Source organism: Marmota marmota, unplaced genomic scaffold, assembly GCF_001458135.2.
Source record: "Marmota marmota marmota unplaced genomic scaffold, marMar, whole genome shotgun sequence".
Lineage (NCBI taxonomy): Eukaryota > Metazoa > Chordata > Mammalia > Rodentia > Sciuridae > Marmota > Marmota marmota.
This window is the reverse complement of record NW_026000000.1, coordinates 7,082,126-7,103,787: the sequence shown is the minus strand read 5'-3', so window position 1 is coordinate 7,103,787 and position 21,662 is coordinate 7,082,126. Positions and strand designations below refer to the sequence as shown.

General features: G+C 38.9%; 2 protein-coding genes across 11 annotated transcripts in view; both read left to right on the top strand.

Moving 5' to 3' along the window:
• Washc2a (WASH complex subunit 2A) overlaps positions 1-18,802 on the top strand; it is a 57,076-nt gene extending 38,274 nt beyond the window's left edge. For 2 of the 8 annotated variants that reach the window (XM_048807449.1, XM_048807448.1), the window contains exons 22-32: positions 3,180-3,335; positions 5,331-5,513; positions 8,304-8,363; positions 10,880-11,008; positions 11,142-11,222; positions 11,780-11,902; positions 12,851-12,913; positions 13,282-13,488; positions 15,041-15,661; positions 16,546-16,723; positions 18,465-18,802. In XM_048807449.1, the coding sequence (XP_048663406.1) occupies positions 3,180-3,335; positions 5,331-5,513; positions 8,304-8,363; positions 10,880-11,008; positions 11,142-11,222; positions 11,780-11,902; positions 12,851-12,913; positions 13,282-13,488; positions 15,041-15,661; positions 16,546-16,723; positions 18,465-18,604 (1,941 nt within the window). In that variant the 3' untranslated portion in view covers positions 18,605-18,802. The remainder of the gene's footprint in view (positions 1-3,179; positions 3,336-5,330; positions 5,514-8,303; positions 8,364-10,879; positions 11,009-11,141; positions 11,223-11,779; positions 11,903-12,850; positions 12,914-13,281; positions 13,489-15,040; positions 15,662-16,545; positions 16,724-18,464) is intronic. The other 6 variants (XM_048807450.1, XM_015498892.2, XM_048807452.1 and 3 more) reach the window with 4 other exon arrangements.
• Positions 18,803-21,529: 2,727 nt separating this feature from the next.
• Zfand4 (zinc finger AN1-type containing 4) overlaps positions 21,530-21,662 on the top strand; it is an 86,499-nt gene continuing 86,366 nt past the window's right edge. For 2 of the 3 annotated variants that reach the window (XM_015498891.2, XM_048807454.1), the window contains exon 1: positions 21,530-21,656. The gene's annotated coding sequence lies outside the window, so the exon portion shown is untranslated. The remainder of the gene's footprint in view (positions 21,657-21,662) is intronic. The other variant, XM_048807456.1, reaches the window with a different exon arrangement.

Below are 21,662 nucleotides of genomic sequence, written 5' to 3'. Positions count from 1 at the left end.
GAACATTCCAGATCCAAACTATAGCAAGGCATAAATTATCCTCTTGGGAACATGTTTTATGTGCTAACTACCCCTTTGGTCCTGGTTTATGTTAATAGCCAGTGAGTAAAAAGCAAGGAAATTCTTTCATGTACTAAAAATACAACATGTGTGAACCTTGAGGATATTATGCTAAGTGTAATAAACTAATCACAAACCCCAGATACTGTATGATTCTACTTATATGGGACTGCTGATGTAGTCAGAGTCAAAGGTATAGGAAGTATAGTGGTAGTTCTCAGGAACTAAAGGGAGAGGGAAATGGGGAGTTGTTTAATGGTATTGAGTTTTAATTTTGTATGATGAAAAAATTCTGCAGATTGGTTGCACAACAGTGTGGATACACTTAAAATCTATATACTTCAAAATGGAAGGTGGTAAAATATATGTTTGTTTGTTTTATGTAAGTTTTTTTTTTTTTTTAAATTTTGTGATAAGGGGGGAGAATAGCCATCAGTGGCTATGTGGTCCAACTACCCTTTCAATGATTACTTCTGAATGATATTACTCCCATGTGAACTAAAAAGTTTAGCCATCTTTGATGTTAGTTTTGTATCAAAAAGGACTATTAAAAAAAGAGAGGAAGGTGCCATTAGGATGTATTTGTCCAGGAACCAAGGCATACTGGGATCTTGCCACTAGGCCATATCTCACTCCTCCCCAGCATTCTCTCTCTGGCTAACCATATTTGCACATAGGAACAAGTGAGACCAAGCACTGTCTTAATACCAACTTCTGATTAACAACCCCAAAAGGAAATCTGGAACTTCTTAGGCTAGGCTTTATCAAGACCCCCTATGCCTGAGCTGTAGTGGCCTGAAAGATCAAGAATCACTGGACACAGAGCCTTAGCCTTACTACTACTCTACTCTTCTTCACCTTGTTTATTACACTTAGCATAACGTCCTCAAGGTTCACATGCTGTATGTAGCACATGAAAGAATTTCCTTGCTTTTTACTGATTGGCTATTAACATAACTGAGAAGCACTGTCCCTAGGACTATGCAGCTAGGGATTAGGGCACCTATAACTAACGTGGTAACAGGTTCTTCATCAAGATTACACACACCTGTAATCTTGGCTACCTGAAAGGCTCAGGTAGGAAGAGTACAAGTTCAAGGCCCTCCCTCAAAATAAATAAAAGAGCGAGGATGTAGCTCAGTGATAGAGAGCATGCCTAGCATGAGTAAAGCCCTAGGTTCAATCACTAGCATCATACATGTGCACACACACACAAAGGAAACAAAAAAGGAGAAGCTTAAGACATGAATGTTAAGAAGCTAAGTAGCCTACACACTATTTTTCTACTCTTTGTGAAATATAATTACGTTTAGACAATAGTAGATAAGACGTATGTATTTTTTGTTTGTTTTATTTTTGTTTAGAGATCTTAGGGTATATATGGAGGAAAAGGCAAATAGGTGTCCCTCCTCCAAAGAAAATATTTTAAAGTAAGTTAAATGTAAGTTGTTTGTAAGCATATCAAGAAAATAAATTTCAACTGAGGATGTTGGCTCAGTGGTAGAGCACTTGCCTAGCATTTGTGAGACCCTGCACCAAAAAAGAAAAGACAAGAAATTTCATCACGAGAATTAAGAGTGAGCTTATCTGCAAGAAGCTTTAAAACAAGTATGGTGAGTGGCATGTTCCTCAGTTTAAAGACCAGAGTCATATGAAGGGAGAATATTCTGCCCTACTTAAGTCTCTTCTTTGTTCCCAATCAACTTGCTGCAGAAATTTGCATAGTTTCTAGTGAGTCCAGCATATTTCATAACACTTTTTTTCTTTAATCCCTTTAGTATTGACTTATCTCTTTTAAAGTTTTTTTGTGAACTTCCAGTCTTCTTTTATTTCAAGTTGAAATCATTTTGCATTTTAAGTTCTCATCCTAACAATAACTGAAAATCATCCCTTTCTTAATTTCATTTATAACTCTTTTTCTGATGTGGATAATAATGTCATCCCTTAGTTTCCCATATCTACATTCCTTGCTTCAAACCTCACTTTCTCATAGCATCTAATCTAGTTAGTATAATAGAGTTATGGTTTTTTTCCTTAAGAATCTGTTGATAATTCACTTGCTCCAAGGGTGTTGATAACTCTAGGTGAGTCTCAAAACTTTAGTTCCTAATCTCTAAAAAATCTCTGCCTTCCAGAGGAGGAAGAGATGAGTGACAAGCCAAAGGGTTTGCAAACTTGAGCAACTACTTAGTTTAAAAATGTCATAACTAGCTATAGAAATATGATGTATGGTTCTTTCAAATGAACAAATGTACATTACCAATTAGAAAGTAGAGTAAATGCCAGATAGAGAAATAATATGTTTATTCAATGAAGCAACTGATTACTGAAGAACAGGAAAACCTTCATGGGTGATGTGTGAGCTGGACCCTGCTGCAAATATGAGGATTTGCTTCTGCATGCCAAGAGGGGAACATGGTATGGAAGTATAGAAGTCTTCAGTAAATTTAAGGGATGATGAGGAATGGGGAGGCACAGATTAAGAGAGGGATACAGACTAGAGTGTCTGTTGATTGCCATTTACTTAATGCAAAAAGTGCAGTTTTGGGCTTGGAGGTGAAGTAATATGGCAGGGATTTTTATTTTAGTAGGATGGCTCTGGATGATGCTTAAGAGTTGAAATGTTAAGAGGAGGGAAGCACAGAGAGAGTAATTGTCCTGGCATCATGGCAAGGTCTATTTTTTTTTTTAGAGAGAGAATTTTTTTAATATTTATTTTTTAGTTTTCAGTGGACACAACATCTTTATTTTAGTTTATGTGGTGCTGAGGATCGAACCCAGTGCCTCATGCATGCCAGGCGAGCGTGTTACTGCTTGAGCCACATCCCCAGCCCACACAAGGTCTATTTTTAAGGGAGGACAGGGTGGGATTGACAGGAGGCGAAAAGGAGACAAAACAAATGTTTATGGCAGCAGAAACTGAAGTGCTGTGGCCAAAGTCTAGAGAGTAGTGTTTGTCTTGTCTTCTGTTGGTGCCTCCCCCACTGTTCTGTGCACTGTCCTTTCATAGTTCACTTATGTCCCAAGAGGACCGGTTTTGGTCTTTCTGTACATTGTCATACTAGTCAGGCACATTTTTTTGGGTGCTGTTGTTGCAAATTTTACTCTTTTCTTGACAGACGAAAGAGACTGTCCCTGAGGTGCCACCTTTGCTGTTCAGTGATGAAGGTGAGAAGAAGACACAAGTTGGAGTGAAACCCACAGATAAGAATGTCGAGAGTGCCAAAGCATCATCAGACTCGGGGAAAATTGACACGGCTATGACAGCAGGAAAGGTAGCCTTTGTTTTTGTTTCCCAGTGTGTTTGTGTCTCTTATGTTATTGTAACACACACAAACCCTTATCATCTTTCCACCATAGAAAATGAATGACTCATTTGTATGAAGACTTGAAAACAATGAAAAGTTTGAAGAAGACTGCCTCTGCTCCCACCCCTACCCCCACCCGTAGGCACTTGATTTTTGTTCCCTTTTTTAGATACATGCGTGCACACAGTGGTGTGCAGGCTTCCTGTTCTGTGTTGTTATTTGACATGTTCATGTCATTGCATATTTCTCTTCCACATCTTTCTTGTTTTTTCATTTTGCCTTTCTCTCTGCATATGTGCTCTTTTTGGCTTCTCCTAAGTGCTGTTCCTCGTTCCATTAGTTTTCCTCTACTCCCCACCTGTGATTGAGTTAAGATGCCAGAAGATTTTAGTTCATTCTTTTACATCTGGTTAATATTGGCTGTGAATTACAGAGTAGAGTCAAATGTGTACTTTTTCTCAAACAGCTTTTGCCATCTCTTGCTAAAGGCCTTATGGCTAATGCTGCTGGCCACATCCGGGAATTCAGTACCAGTACTTGCCTTTGGTTTCTGTTTATCTCATCTTTTTCCTAAATCTTCTTAAACTTTGTGGGTCTAAGTGTTCAGGTTTAATATCTCTTCCCAGGGAATGTATGAAGATTATTACATTTACTTTTTTCATGGAGACTCCTTGGAGCTATAGTAATACAAGTGTATATTTGTACCTATGTCACTGTGACCTTCTTTTCCCAGTGGCTGCATTTAGACCTGAATTACCTGGTCCTAACCCATTCCATACTTGATTCTTATTATGCTATCCTCTTCCTCACTTGAGGATTGGGGCTGGGTTTGTTTGTTCACCATTATGTTGATAGCCTGTTACCTTGCACATGATAGGTGCTATTTTATAAAATACATATTTCTTCAAAGAAGCATGTTTTTCCACAGTTTAGCCACTCTGAAATTAGGATGCCTCACGATCAATGGCATGTTTAATCGGCATTGTTTTTCTGTCTTGGTGGTACATAAATGATAAAATAATTTTTAAAAAAGAACCACTATTATTCTAAGTCCAGGTGTGATGGTGTATGCCTGTAATTCTTGCGGCTTGGGAGGTGGAGGCAGGAGGATTGTGAGTTCAAAGCCAGCCTCAGCAATTAGTGAGACTCTAAGCAACTCAATGAGACCCTGTCTCTAATAAAATACAAAATAGGGCTAGGGATGTGGCTCAGTGGTCGAGTACCCCTGAGTTTAATCCCTGGTAACCCCTGCTCCCCAAATTATTTTAGTTGTAGATGGATGCAATACCTTTATTTAACTTATTTATTTTTATGTGGTGCTGAGGATTGAACCCAGTGCCTCACACGTGCTAGGCAAGCGCTCTACCACTGAGCCACAAACTACCCAGCCCATAATAGTAGTTATTATGATCAGTGCTATCTTGCCTGAATTGTGATACTATTTCAATGAATAAGTGTTGCATTTTATGATTATTTTAGTGATCAACCTAATTGCATACACAGAGTATTTCTTCTACAAGTTGAGTGTCTGGTTTTGCTTAGTATGTTTCCCCTTGGGACTGGCATAGTAGTTCAATATTAGAAAACACATGATTGTTTCCAGTGATTGACATATGATGCTTCTGTGACTTAAAAAGTTCTTTTCTAACTCATGATCAACCTGTGTGCATCAGGGTTCTAACTGTATATCTACTAGCAGAGGGGCAGGACTTATGGTCTTAAAGTGTTTGGAAAAATTACCTTTGACTATAGATTATCTCTACAGGACTTCATTTGAGCAATAATTGAGAACTGACCTCACTCAGTGTTCTGTCACATGAGAGTAGATACAATTAGCTATCATGCTCTGAATCATGTAAATGTGGCAGTTAGTTATTGAATCAGTAAGGACCTTGTGAGGCCCAAAGTGGGATATTTATTCCCAGTTACTGATTTTTTTTCTTTTTCTTTTTCCATTTTCAGGAAGGACTTTTGACTACATCTGCTCAGGATGCAGCCAAGAATTCTGATTTATTTTCTTCATCGTCTTCATTAGACAAAGGAACCAAGGGTAGAACCAGAACTGTTCTTAGCTTGTTTGATGATGAAGAGGATAAAATGGAAGATCAAAACAACATTTCTGCTCCACAGAAAGAAGTAGGAAAGGTGAGCAAAAAATGATAAAAGTTCACATCTTAGACAAGATAAAAGAATCCTATTTCATGGTGTTCATTCTGTTGTTGAGTTACTAAAGAAACCTTAGCTTTCAATAGAGAATGTAAATGACTCTCTCAAGTCATTTAGGTATTCAGGAGTCCAAATCAGTGACTCTCAGATAGCATTGTTGGATAGGAGGTAAGTTAGGCCAGATCTGTACACTTACATTATGTCTGGCATTTAGTTTTAGAAATATATGTTGTACATGGACCTTTCGTGTTTATCAGGTATCAGCGTCCTTTTTTTTTTTTTGTAAAGGGCTATATAGTGACTATTTTTGCTGTTGCAGGTCATATGGGTTCTCTCATTGCTGCTCAGCTCTACCCTTGGTAGTGTGAAAGCAGCCCTAAAAAATACTAAAATGACTGGATATGATTATGTTCCAGTAAATTTTATTCAAAGTAAGTGACAGTCATTCTGTGAGACTGATAGTATCCAGATATTAAAAATACACAGACTCATCACAAGAAAACTACTGACCAATATCTTTAATGAATATAAATGCTAAAGTCCTCAATAAAATGCTATAGTAAATCCAATCTATTAAAATATGAAAAAGATTACATAGCATGACAAGTGGAATTTCTCCCAGAAATTCAAGGTTGGTTGAACATTTGAAAATGAATTGATATAATATATCATATCAGTAAAATAAAGGATAAAAAGCATGTGGTCATCCCAGTAGAGGCAGAAAATGTACTTGATAAAATAAAAACCCTCAATAAATTAAGCATGGAAGGAAACTTCCTCAACTTGATAAAGGACATTTGTGAAAACCCATAGCTGACTTTATACTTAATTGTGAAAGACTAAATGCTGTTGCTTTAAGATCATGAGTAGATAAGGACATTCACTCTTGCCAATTCCAATCAACTTTGTACTGGAGATTCTAAGCAGGGTAGTTAGACAAGAAACTAAATTAAAATGCATCCAGATTGGAAAAGAAGAGTTAAACTATCTCTTTCTATAGCATGTCCTAAAGTATCTATTCAAAGTAATTAAATTCAGCAAGATTATAGAATATAAGATCAATATTTTAAAACCAATTATAATTTTGTATGCCAGAAACAGTCTGAAAATGAAATTAAGAAATCAATTCCATTAACAGCACCAACAAAAAAAATAAAGTACTTAGGAATAAATTTAACAAAAGAATTGCAAGACTTGTATATTAAGAACTATGACAGTATGGAGAGAAATTAGAGACTTAAAATAGATAGAAAAACATCTCATATTTATGGATTGGAAGCCTTAATATTGTGAAGATGACAGTATTCCCCAAATTGATCTACAGATTGAATGCAGTCCCAATCAGAATTCCACATTGCTTTTTGCAGAAATGGACATGCTGATCCTAAAATTTTTATAAAAGTGCAAAGAACACAGAATAGCCAGCAATTTTGGAAAAGAAGAAAGTTAGACTTACACTCTCTGATTTCAAAACATACTTCATCACAGTATAGTACTGGCATAAGGTTAAAATATATAGATTAGTGGAAGAGAATTGAGAATTCAGAAATAAACACTTTAACAGTCAGTTTTTGATAAGGGTACCAGGATAATTCAATGGAGAAATAATATTTATTCAACAAATAGTGCTGACCCACTCATAAGCCACATGCAAAAAAAAGAGGTTGAATTGTTACCTCATCCTACACACAAAAATGAACTTATAATGGTTCAAATATACATGTAAGAACTAAAACAGTTAGTATATGAGTAAATGATTATGACCTTAGATTAGGTAAAGCTTTCTTAACTATGACATCAAAAGTACAGGTGACAAAAAAGTAGCCAAATTGGACTTTATTAAAATTAAAAATAGTTGTGCTTCAAAAAATACCACCAAAGCTGGGTACAGTGGTGCATGCCTATAATACCTGTGGCTTAGCTGGCTGAGTCAGGAGGATCACAAGTTCAAAGCCAGCTTCAGTAATAGTGGGGCGCTAAGCAACTCAGTGAGACCCTGTCTCTAAATAAAATGCAAAATAGGGCTGGGGATGTGGCTCAGTGGTTGAGTGCTGGAGTTCAGTCCCCAGTAAACAACCCCTACCCACCCATTACAAAAAAAAAACCACACACACACACAAAAAACCCGGACCATCAAGAAAGTAAAAGGATGACCCACAGAATGGGAGAAAATTCTTTCAGGTATTTGCTAAGGGATTATATTTAGAGTATGTGAAACAATTAAAACTCAGTAATAAAACTCGATAAAAAGATGACCCCCCCTTTTTTTTAAAGAGAAAGGATGCAAATAGAAGTTTCTACAAAGAAAATACACTCATTGGCAAAACACATGAGAAGATACTCTGCATCATCAGTCATTAGGGTAGTACTAATCAAAACCATAATGAGATGCCCACCAGGAAGGCTACAACTCAAAAAAGGGAGTTACAAGTTTTGAGGAGGTGTGAAGAATCTGAAACCCTCATTTGTTCCTTCTGAGAATGTGAAATGGTTCAATCAGTTTGAAAAACCATTTGGTGGTTCTTCAACTTATGAAAGCATGGAGTTACCACATGACCCAGCAGTTCCACTTCTAGGTTTATCCAAAACGGATGAAAACACATTCACACAAAAATGTGAATGTGGATGTTTCAGTAGCATTGTTTATAGTAGCCAAAAGATGGAAACAACCCGAATGTGCATACACTGAAGAATGGGCACACACAATGTTTTCTACCCTTTCAATGGATTACAACGGTCCCTCCTTATCAAAGATTTTTCTTTCCACAGTTCCAGTTACCCACAGTCAGCTATACCCTGAAAATCTTAAATGGGAAATTCCAGAAATTTGTAAGTTTTAAGTTGTGCCCCTTTCTGCATAACATGATAAACTGCACACCATCCCTCTCCATTCACCCTTGATATTGTACATCCCTTTGTCAAGCTTATCCATGCTGTGTAGGATACCTGTCCAGTAGTCCCTTAGTAGTGTTTTGTGTTTTTGCAGTTAAGAAGTCCTTATTTTACTTAATAATATCCCCCAAACACGAGAGTAGTGATACTGGCAATTTTAATATGCCAAAAAGAAATAATAAGGAGGTCTTCCTTTTAGGCAAGGTAAAAGTAATAGACTTAAGGAAAAGAAAAAAATTATGTGCAGAGGTGGCTAAACTCTATGCTAAGAACAAATCTGTCACATTGTGAAGGAAGAGAAAGAAATCCATGCTGGTTTTGTTCTACATCTCACACTGTAGAAGGTATGGCCACAGTGGGTGATAGGTGCTTATTTATGGTAGAAACAGCATTGGATTATAGACTTCCATACTCTTGAGGTTTCAGGTATCTACTGGGGGTCTTAGTGTGTATCCCCCACAGGTAAGGGAAATCTGCTGATTTATTTGGCAACAAGAAGTATGAAGTAAATAGGAGGAATGAGTTCTAATACTCTATGGCCCAATAGGGTGACTATAATTCACAACAATCCATTGTCTATTTTTATAAAGAACTTTAGAAAGAGTTTGAAGTTTTCTGATTCACAGAAATGATAAACATTTAAGGAGATGGAAATGTTAATTATCCTGATTTCATCATTGCACATCATGTATAGGTATCCGGTTACCACACAGTACCCCATAAGACAGAAAGTAGATGAGTGGTTGCTTGGGGCTGAGTAAAGTGGGTGGGCAGGAATGGAAAGTGACCACTAATGGTTTGGGGTATGTTTGGGTGATGAGAGTGTTCTAAGTTTAGATTGTGGTGATGGTGCTTGCACACATTGTGTGAGTTATCTCAACAGAGATATTTGGGGAAAAAAACTGGTTTGGCTTCTCGTAGAATCCCATTTTTTTTTTTTTTAATATCAAACTGAATAGTTTGTATTGATTTCTACAAAAATGTTTTATGAATTCTTTGTTATACCAGCGGAATAACCCTATTTGTAAATGAAAGCTGCACATAGTGAATATAAATTATTTACTGTATTTTCTCATGCAGTATGTGGTTTGGGTACTGTTTTTTCATGATTTGAAACTTTTAACTTTAGTTTCTGTGTTAAACTGGTTCTTATATATTAATAATAATTAATCATTAGTTAACAATGTAATTTAATTTGTTCAGAAGTGGGGTTTTGTTCTTAATCTTTTGTTTGTTTAGGCTGTCATAATAATGAATAGGGATGAATTTTAGAATGTCAGATCTGAAGCATGATATCTTCAAACCAAGTAATGTGAACAGTAATTTTTAAATGTCTGTTATCCTAGCAAACAAAAAATAACTTTTATGGAGTCTGAAGGTAGCGGAATGGAAGGCTTAGGAGATGGCTTGCTGGTCATGCCTGTGCCATGTCTGTGGACTAGGGATACATGCTTGATCCACTCTGGTTTTTGGGATTAAGTCACTGGTGCCTGTTGTTCCTTTTAAGAATGAGAACTCATTTAATTTTGTTTGTATTCCAAAATGTTTCTCATGGAACTCATGGATTTTTTAAAAAATAAATGCTCAGATACCACACAAGGGTTGAAAGATGATCTTTCTAGATTATGTTTTCTGTATTCATAAATTTACTTTCCCCTATTTTTGATAGCTCTTCAGTATTCTATTATGTGAATAAATTGCTTCAACCTTTTGCCAGTATAAGCAGAACTGCAGGGGACACATTTCTTGTGTCCATCTTGGTACTTGTGACTTTTGCTTAATAAATCCTTAGAAATCTAATCACATTGGAACCGCCGTTTGACCCAGCTATCCCACTCCTTGGTCTATACCCAAAGTTTTTAAAAACAGCATGCTACAGGGACATAGCCACATCAATGTTTATAACAGCACAATTCACAATAGCAAAATTATGGAACCAACCTAGATGCCCCTCAATAGATGAATGAGTAAAGAAACTGTGGTATATATACACAACAGAATATTACTCAGCAATAAAAGAGAATAAAATCATGGCATTTGCAGATAAATGGATGGAGTTAGAGAAGATAATGCTAAGTGAAGTTAGCCAATCCCTAAAAACCAAAAGGCGAATGTTTTCTCTGATATAAGGAGGCTGATTCATAGTGGGGTTGGGAGTGGGAGCATGGGAGGAATAAATGAACTCTAGATAGGGCAGAGTGGTGGGAGGGGAAGGGGGGGCATGGGTTCGAAATGATGGTGGAATGAGATGGACATCATTACCCTAAGTACGTGTAAGAAGACACAAATGGTGTGAATATACTTTATGTACAATCAGAGATATGAAAAATTGTGCTCTATATGTGTAATATGAATTGTAATGGATTCTGCTGTCATGTATATCAAATTAGAACAAAAAAAAAAAAAAGAAAGAAAGAAATCTAATAACATGTGATCTTCTCTCTTTCTCCCAGGGTCAAGATCCTGATGCCCGCCCCAAGAGCACAGGTGTGTTTCAGGACGAAGAGCTCCTCTTTAGTCACAAGCTCCAAAAGGACAATGACCCAGATGTTGACCTTTTTGCTGGCACCAAAAAAACGAAGGTTAGTTTCCAGTGGGTCCCTACATTATATGTTTGTTATTGTGTTAGATAGTCTCTCACTGGCTCACTGAGCTCTGTTTGTAAATTATTTTTCTTTTCTTTTGGATATTGAATCTAAATGTTGTCTATTGTAGTTGTCAAAGCCAAGCACTGGGAGCCTGTTTGGTGATGATGAAGACGATGATCTTTTCAGCTCTGCTAAGACCCAGCCTGTGGTACCAACCTTTTGTTCTCAGTGTTGGGGAGTGTGGGAGAGGAAACTATATCCAGTTACAGGATGAAGGAAAATTACATTGTTCCCTAACTAATAATATTAGAACATTAACTGACCCAGACCCTCTGACTGTATTAAAAATGTCTTTGATTTTTTAAATGGTCATTACATACAATATGGTGACTGCATTTTTGGGCCTTTTAGAGAGAAAATTTTAAATCTGAGTTTTAGCCCCTGTGTGTTATTTTTTTTTCCCTCTGTCCCACTCAGTTTTTTATATACTATTTTCTTTTTATCATAGAGAGGACTCCTGCAAAAAAACAGTTTTTTTTTTTTTTTTTGGTGATGCTGGGAATTGAATACATGCTAAGCAAATACTCTACCACTGAGCTATATCCCCAGCCCTAGGACATCTTTAAAATGCTATTTTACTTTTACCTAGTTCAACTTCATTTTCAAGGGACTTATAAAACCCAGAAGCCAGGTTCCTTTTTTACATTATGATTTTACTTTAAAATTTGATACATGACAGACTTTGATATTCTTTTTCTTTTGAAGGTACCAGAAAAAAAGAGGGTAGTGAAAAAAGACCACTCTGTTTCCTCTCTCAAGAACCAAAAACATCCAGAGTCATCTCAAGGTAGCAAAGAAAAAAGCATATGGAAACCAGAAACATCACAGGTTAGAACTGACCTCTGTAAGGACCTGCAGCTTTTATTTGCATCCCAGTACAGACTAATTCCATGATGCAGACCCAGAGTTACTCAGAGTTCTCTTAGTTGAGGAAATAGCAAAAGGACCTTTCTTTTTTCCCCCACTCTGTTCTTTTACCCCCTTTCATCTCTATTCTCCCTTTCTACTCTGGAATTTCATGATTCTGTACTTAATCATTATTATTTTTTGACTCCATTCCAAATTTAGTTCCAGGATGGAATTAAGTTAGGGTGAAGAACTTTTTTCCCCACTAGACCCCATTTCTCCTCTGGGATAGAATGAAATTTGAGTTAATATAAATCACATGTGATTTATTAGTTTCTTCTAAGTGTCAACATTTCTGAGACGGCTGTTGTTAGACTTTCTCATCAGCAATCCTCTCAGAATTCTGTGGAGCTTCTTCTGAGAATAGGCCAAAAGTCTGCCTGGAGTGTGTCCCTGGATGTCACTGAGGCCTCTGTCTTGAGCTCAGAAAGGGAGGCACTTGGACTAGCACATCTCTACTCACTCACCCCCAAACTCCTATTCTTTAGTGTTAGAAGTGGTGTCAGGTTGGGGGAGAGGTTCAGTGTGCTCCTCTATGCCACTGTGGTGGATAGCCAGCAGGTCAATGGTGCCAGCTGATCAGGCTTTACTGTTCTGACAGACTACAGCTCTTGCAAATCTTATTCCTCATCTGTGTCTCCCTCTTCTTCATGTATGATCTGAGCCTTTCCACCTACATGCCAGAGGAGGGGGCACAGGTGAAGTAAGGGTAGCAAAGATTTTGAGGCCCTGGGAGGGATTTGAATGAATGATATGGAGAGTGACAGCTTTGCTCTATCACAGATTTATGTACAGGCGTGACTGTAATCCCTGAGACACTTTGCTTCCTCTTTCCCCAATGGATTTTTAACTGAATGTAATTTCATACAGGATTCGTCAGGTCTCGTTCCATTTAAAACCAAAGAACCATCCACTCGGATCGGGAAAATACAAGTAATTATAACACATCTGGAATCTTCATTGCCTACCTTGTGGCATCTATAAACCTTGTTTGAATTTTCACTTTTTTCAGCTGCTGCCAAGCATTTCCTCATCTTTCCCCCCACTCCAGCCACACCCCCAATTCCACCTAGTTGTTGCTTCTTGTGTGCTCTGTCTTTAACGTCTTTTCTTTGATCACAGTGGTGGGCACAGGTGTGTGACCCCCTGTTCTAATTCTAAGACTAGATCAGGTGATTTTCCTACATTTTTTTTCTCCTCTTGTATTCTACATTGTGTACACCGAATCTCATCATGTCACAGAAATAGTAAGAGTCTAATGTGTTAAAGAATAAATACTGAGTTTCATTTTTCTTCTTTAGGCAAATTTAGCAATTAACCCAGCAGCCTTGCTGCCTTCAGCGGTTCCCCAGATCTTGGGAGCAAAACCTGTTTCACCAGAATTGGCTTTTCCTTCATCTGAACCTGGAAGGAGCCACGGTCTGGAAAGTATGCTTCCTGGCAGTGCAGAGGCTGGTGTGAGTTTCGATCTTCCAGCTCAGGCAGACACCTTACACAGTGCAAACAAGGTGAAGAAAACATCTTTGCTTGCTTGCTTTCCTTTAGCCAGAATAATTTGGATGCTTCTTTCTAGTTCATTGATAGAAATGCCTCTTTAATTCCACATTGAAGATTCCACAATTAATTCCTCATCCTTGCTTCAGCCCCTCCTACTTTTCTCCACCTCCCTAATTCTGCTTCTGCTTTTTCATTGTCTGCTTTTGTTCCATTTACATTACATGGTAGCCACAATGAAGTTTCCCCCTATCTCATTTGGTATCTGCCATCTGTGGGCTTCTCACTGTGCAGAGGAGAACATTCTAGCTTCTAGTTTGGTATGAAAGCCCTTTTACAGGTGATGCCAAGCCATGCCTCCAGCTTTCCCACCAATCTCCCCACACTGCAGCCTGAACTCCAAACACTAGGCTCCATTCCCTGAGTACACAAACTTCGTCCTGCTGCTGCCCACCAGTCATGCTGCTTCCTCACCTGGAATGTTCTTCCCCACCTGTACCTCCACTCACACCTCTAACTTCTGTTGCTTTCCCCTCCCATCTCCATGTCCTGGGCTCCTTTTGCAAATCATGGCAATTCCTCCTCAAGTAAAAAACCTGTCACACTGTTTCGCAGAATCTCTGATAAACTCTGAACTCTTGGAGCTTTTCCTTCTATTTTAAAGGTTTTTCTTTTTTCTAACTAGACCCCCTTCTCTTGAAATCTTAGCTGATCTTTAAAGTGATAAGACCTAGAATGATTTAACCTTAGCAAATACATTCATTTTAAGTGTTTACAGATCTATTTTTTATAAAGTAAAATATCATTTTATTGTAATTTTTATTAGTCTTTTTTTGGTGGTGGTTAAGTTTAAATTAACTACTTCTTGAAATTATTCATGAAATTTCCTAGAAGTAGGCAGATACAGTCAAGTACTTTGCCCAAAATAGGTTGTACTCTCTAAAACTTGACTGGATTGTATATTTTGGAACATATCACAAATATTAAATCATAGCTATTGAGAGACTAATGTTTCAATGTTATATTAAGGGCTCTGGTTTCAGAACCATTTTTTTTAATATTTGAATTTAGTGTTTGTTGGCTTGAAGAAAACAGAACCTCAGGTTACCTCTCTTTCCTTATTGTGTCATTCCTCTTTGCTCCTGAAGCCTAATTTAGATTAGCACCTAATAAAGCTTGGTTCCAGAATCTCCCAATGCTATCTTGTTTTGAAAGGTGCCCACATTTGAATAGAGAAAAGAAGAATGCCTGTGAGGGTTGTGAGTCATAGAACATCAATCTGCCTACATTCTGAGGTCCCAGCAGACACTGAAACTGCACCATAAACTGCCCTCAAAAGCCTCAAAAATGAAGTACGCTAGCAAACTCCTTTGGAAATCTTTAAGAAATAACTTCTTTTGTATTTCAGATAATGATTAATAGAGACCAGATAACCTTACAGTACTTCATGCTACTGATTTCTTTGCTATGTTAGCTTTTAATAATTTTTACTTTATCATCAGATCAGCATGTGATTTTTTTTTCATCATCAGATCAGCATGTGATTTTTTTTTCATCCAATTGCAGAGCCGTGTCAAAGTGAGAGGGAAGCGCAGACCACAGACCCGTGCAGCCAGGCGGCTGGCTGCCCAGGAGTCCAGTGAGGCTGAGGACATGAGTCTACCCAGAGGACCCCTTGCACAATTGGCAGATGGTGCCATTTCACCAAATGGCTGGCAACCTCAGCCTAGAGCAGCCAGTGGAGAGGTCTTTCAGGAGGCAGCTGCTGCTGCTGCTGCTCCACCTTGGGAAAATAGTCCTGTTCCTGCAATGGACAGAAGCCCCTTTGCAAAGTCCCTGGGTCAGTCCAGAGGCGAAGCTGACCTGTTTGATTCTGGGGACATCTTTTCCAGGGGCCCAGGATCTCAGTCCATGGAGAGATCAAAAGCCAAGGGGAAGGCATCAGAGACCATGGCCCACCCACCAGCAGGGAGTAAAGAAAAAAGCCCCCTGTTTCCTGTACTCGGTGAAGCCAGCAGTGATGATGATCTCTTTCAGTCTGTTAAACCAAGACCAGTAAAGAAAGCAAATCCCTTTCCCCTCTTGGAAGATGAGGATGATCTCTTTACAGATAAGAAAGGCAAGAAGAGTGAATCAAAATCTAATAGCCATCAGGATGTCATGTCAAAAACAGAAGATATTTTTGAGGTAGTAAAATATTTCGTACTTATTTCTCTGTTAAGAAAAACAACTGATTGACTCATTTGTGCTATCTATTACATTAAGCTAGTTTTGTAGACACCTAATATTTACTTAATGGTTATAATTAGGAATCCCTATTTTTTTAAACATTTATTTTTTAGTTGTAGGTGGACACAATATCTTTATTTTATTTTTATGTGGTGCTGAGGGTTGAACCCAGGGGCTCACACATGCTAGGCGAGCGCTGTACCTCTGAGCCACAACCCCAGCCCAAGATTCCCTATTAATGACTGAAATTTATACAGAAGTGTTTGATTTATTGTTGTTGTTGTTGTGTTGCTGCATGTAGGGGTATTTTTTGGCTGGTCATAATCCTTGATAAAAGTCTTGATTTTATTCATTTATTCATTCATTCATTAGATTCATTTTGTGGTATTGGGTATCACACCCAGAGCCTCTAACATGCTGGGCAAGCATTCTACCANGGACCACAAGTGCTCTGTTCCTCAGAGCTCTCAGGGAGAGCAAACAAATATAAATGGGGAAAGAGATAATTAAGATATTTTCAAATAGCACAAAGTACCATGAATAAAACTAGGGAAGAATGGTGAGTAGGGGTAGGAGACTGTCCTTCAGGTAGAACAGGTAGAGAAGGCCTCAGTGTAGGGCTGGTGTTTTAATATGTAGAATAATGGAGAAGGCCTCACTGTAGGGCTGGTGTTTTAATGATAGAATAATGAGAAAGGCATGTGGAGGAGTGCATTCCAGGCAGAGGGAATATTCCCAAACACCCTAAACAGTTTGTGTTTCTGTACTGCGTTGAAGTATTTTTATCAAGAAAAATTTTTTTAATTTAAAATTGTTTTGCTTGTTTGTTTTGGTTTAACAAGGATGATATATTTGCTACAGAAGCAATTAAACCCTCACATAAAAAAAGAGAGAAGGAGAAAACTTTGGAATCCAACTTATTTGATGATAACATTGATATCTTTGCTGACCTAACTGTAAAACCCAAAGAAAAGTCCAAAAAGAAAGTAGAAGCTAAATCTATATTTGATGATGATATGGGTAAGTTTGTTTTTCTATGTTTGATCTAGAGAATTGTTCCTATTCAGTTCCTTGGTCTGTCTGCTGTTAGTTGTATTGGCCATTTCCTAGAAACTGTTCCCTAGTAGATTTCAGTTTGCTATGTAATCCTGAATTAGGCTGAGTGTGGGTAAGTTATGGATAGTCATTTTGATGAAACAATTTTTTGGTAAGTTAGACATCAAGGAATATGAAGGTACCCAGAATTTAACCTTTCTATATTAACCATCTGACAAACACTGTGATGCTATGAAAGTATGATCCATCAGGAACTGGCCCATGGGCTGATACATAGGCTGAGGTAGCTACGTTGGGTACCATGCAGTAGGTTGAGTCAGAGTTCCAGCTAGAGAGTAAGGGTCAGCATTTCAAAAACTTGGGCGTAGATGAGGTGAGTAGGATTGCAAGGAAGTAGAACATACATCAGACTTGGTATCTCATTGTTTGTGAACATGCTACAATTTCTGCTTGCTCAATGGGCAAGTCAGATGCCCCGTAGCTGTAAATGTTGGGCTTCCTGTGTATCCTATGTCTAAAACTTGGGAGTTAAGGCCAAATATATGCTTCCTATTCTTCTTATCCAAATCTAGACCTTGAGACTACCTGGGAGACAGTTGGTGTTGCAGAGCCACACAGGGCATACTGCCTCAGCAAACTGTGTGCTATCTCCCACCCTGTGGAGTACAGGAGACTTCATTTGTTTCTCATCAAAAATGTAATACATACTTATGGTAATAGTCATATAATTTAGAAAATGAAAAAAAAAAGCCTCAGATGTAAGCAATATCAGTAGTTTGGTTTATGTCCTTTCAGACATTGTGATGATAATATATATTTGTATACATATAAACATATACTTCTTTTTTTCCTGTTCTGTTTCTTTTAGTCACCTTTTTCTTTTCTGTTTTTATCCCCCATAGTGCTAGGGATCACACCCAGGGCCTCACATATACTAGGTATATACCATACCATTGAACCACATCCCCAGAGCCCTTCTAGGCACTTTGTGTCTTTCCATGTCAGCACATGGAGATCTCCTTCCTTGATTTTAGTGGTTGTGTAATACTGCTTTATATTTAGCCATTAGCCTTTTAATGGTGTTCTCACTTGTTTCTAAGTTTTCTCTATTACCAATAATGGCTGTGGTCTTTATCATTTGTGTGTACCTGTCTTTGCATCCACATGTTGGAATCTTGGTATAACAGAATCTAAACAGTAACATTACTGGGCAAGCAGCATAATTAAGACAAGCTTTAGAGTAAGTGGAACACTAAACATGGATATAGTCACAAAGACTTCACTCTTACCATTGAGATGCCTTGAATTAATGTATTTATTCTGAAAGAAAGTGAACCCTGTATTGGATTCTTTTGCATATTGTTAGTCACCGTTTCCTTTTAAAACCCAAAGTGAAAAGAATGTAGAAATAAGTCCAGTGTCCCAGATGATAAGTTTCTAGTCTGGGTTAGAGATCCAGTCACCCTTTTTTCTTTTTTTTTCACGAATTTATACACACTTTTATAGCTAAGATATCTGTGCTCAAAACAACCTGCGATTATATTTGATTAATAACTAAACCAGAACTATAAGAGGCTTGACTTCTTTGTTTCTTGATACCCTATACTATTACCAGAAATGGTTCTTTGGTGGTTTGTGTGAATGTGTCTTAAAATCACCCATTTTCTCGCTTGTTCAGCAAATCTTTTTCTTTCTTTTTTCAAAGATGATATATTCTCCTCCAGTGTCCAGGCTAAGAAAATCAAACCAAAAAGCCGATCTGCACAGGTGGCATCTGATCCAAGATCTGAACACAAGGGGTCTAACATATTTGATGATCCCCTGAATGCCTTTGGAGGCCAGTAAAGCATACAGGGTATCCATATCTCACCCTTTAGCTGTGTTCTTCAGTAAATGATGCTGTCTTAATGCTTATTATTTTAACCTGATTACACAAAGCAAACACTGAAACAGCTAGCTCACCATTTATCCAATGTACTTGATATTTTCTGCACTGATTTTAACCATGCTTAATACTGTAAAACAAATAAATGTTTCATGGAGGTTGGTGTGTTTTATTTAATTAGCCTTAGTAGGGTCATAATAAGATTAGGGCATGTTAGAGGAGAAATATATTTGTGGCTTTCATAATCTGTAGGGAATCTGGAGGTGGCAAATGCTATACAGAGGACCTAAGTCCTTTGTTACATGGCAGGAAGTCCTAGCTTAGGAAAGGCCTTGGTAGAAGAGAAAGGAGAATGAGATATACTTCATGAGTCTTAGCTTCAGAGGTGTCCACTGAATTCCAAAAATTCCTGTACAGGTTCTTTAAGGAAACATTTGGCAAGCTATGGACACCAATCATCTGGTTTTGTGAAATTTTACTGGAAAACAGCCATATCTGTTTACATATTGTCTATGGCTACATTCAACCTCCCTACAATGCTAGCATTGAGTAGTTGCAACAGTGACTGGATGATCCACAGAGCTTAAAATGTTTATTTGCCCCTTTACAGAAACAGTTTGCTGACTTTGCTTTTAGTCATCCATTTCCATCCTTGGAGCTTTGCATTTTCTTATGGAGTCAGCGGGATGAACCCAGGTAATATTAGCAGAGACACATACTTAAATGGAAATGTCAGCCTTCCGAGCAGCAGTGTCCTGCAGAATTCTGCATTGATGGATGTGTTCTGTGTCTCTATTGGCCAGTATGGTAGCCACTTGCCACATGAATGGCTTACCTTCCCACCTACTAGCTATCTTTTCCAGTGCTGTGCCGTATCTGGCATGATCTTGTAGGCTAGCCAGGCCTCACAGATCCTAAAGCCATTAGCAACTTCCTTGGACAAGTTAAGATTGGACTGGGAAACTGGGCACAGTTGTGCATGATTATAATCCCAGCTACTTTGGGATGCTGAGGCAGACGGATCACAAGTTCAAGGCCAGCTTTCACAACCTAGCAAGACCTTGGATTGGGAGTTCCTCATACCCACAGCCAAAGATTTTGTATGGCTCTCACAGGTCAGCAGTGTGTCCTGCTCTGAGAATTATTTGATGGCAGAAGAGGGCACTTAGCAATTGCCTTCTCCTATCCCTTTTATTAATTTCCTTTCTATTCTTTAGGTTATATATTCAGTTTCCTGCTCTGAGTTCAAGCCCAGTGTGGGATCTGACTCAGCAAGATTTGTCACCAGATCTATTCATTATCAGGACTGATTTTAGGGATTCATGAAATCATAGTTAGGAAAAAAAAGAATTCCTATAGCAGGCACTTTTCATGCTATTTTATTTAGTCTCCATGTACTACTGGATCAGTTATGTCCTAATTTCATGGATAAAGACTAAAATCTGGGAGAAATGTGGAATAGTGGAACAAGATTGGATTTTAAATTTTATCTGAGATTCACATTTGGCTCTTGCACTTAGAGCTGTTTAATTGTGTTACCTTCCTTAGCTTTATACCAACTTTTCAGGATTATGATGAAGGAGACAATATGTAAAGACTCTTGTAACTATGTAGCACTTGCAAAATAGCACATGAGGATCAGAATGACTTGATCAGACGGAGCTTCCAGTATTGGAAACCAAGACTGAACTCATCTGCCTGACTCCAAAGCCTATGCTGTCAATTCTGTGAATTGGGGCTTAGGGTTGAGAAACACAATTCGTTACTTAAATTAAGTCTCTTATCACAGGCACTAGTACTTGGTTCTGTGTATGAAGATAATTTACCATCATGTCTGTCTGCAAGCAGTTTCATCCTACTCAGCATTAAGCAAGTGTAGAGCTTAAGGAACTAACCAATGGTAAGAAGAGGACAACAAATGAAGTCAAGGGCCTTACCATACACACCCTAGTGTATTATCGGTAGTTTGGTGGGTTGTGGAGATTGGTGGGTAGGGACTCAGTTTTAGAGAAGAAGACAATATGGAGACTGATTAGATGTTGGATTCATCCTAGGCTGGTTCCTGAGTCATAAACTGAGGATGAGTGAACCAGAGTGGGAGTAAGATTATTTAATTGTCAGTTGAAGAATCCACCTAGTGAAGTAGGTGAGTGAGGCTGCTAGTTTTGTAGGAACAGCCTATCCTATGTAGAGAATGAAGCAGTGTGGCCAATGTTGGGCTCGAAGGCTCACGTTGTCTTGAAGCCGGTTACTATTTACACCCCAGCTCAGCAGCTGGAAATGAAGAGGAAAAAAGGGTGGCTGGGATTTGGAACTCACACTGCCCACTTTTTCTGGTCTACAACCTTCCCAAGGTGGATGAGCTGTAAATGAACGAGAACTACAGAAAGATCTGCTTTCCCCCTTCAGCCAGACACGGTAATGTCCCCATTTTTCAGATGAGGCAATTGAGGCCAGGAATGTTAGGAAGCGGTGAGGTGAAAGGAAGATTTGTTTAACGTCCAGGATGCCCTAGGAGTGTCCCAGGCTCTGGAAAAGCCACCCACTGGCCAGTGCATGCCCGGGACCCACCTATCGCCAGAGGGCCATGGGCGGGGGGGTCCCAGGGAAGGCGCTCCAAGGCCCGGCTCCATGCAGGCTGCAAGCCCGCCTCTCGCTGCGGACGGTGTGGCTAGTGGCCAGTTGCTGGCTTGAGCCCTAGTCAGGTGTTTACTGTTGTTAGTAATGAAGCTCAACATCCGGGTCTCTCCTAGCCGACCATCGTTGGCTAACGCCAAGCCCCAGGCGTCCGAGCAACAGCCGAGTCGGGCGGCAAGGCCCCACCCCCTTCCCCGCTGATTGGAGGGCGGCGTGAGCGCCGGCGAGCGATTGGCAGACGATGTCACAAAGGGCGGGGCCGCGGTGGTCGCGGAGCGTTGCAGGTCTGTGACTGCTGCGGCTACGCTAGAGGAGCCTAAAGTCTTCGTCGACCTGCGTGCGAGCGAGCGAGCGAGCGAACGGACCAGACAGCCGGTGAGG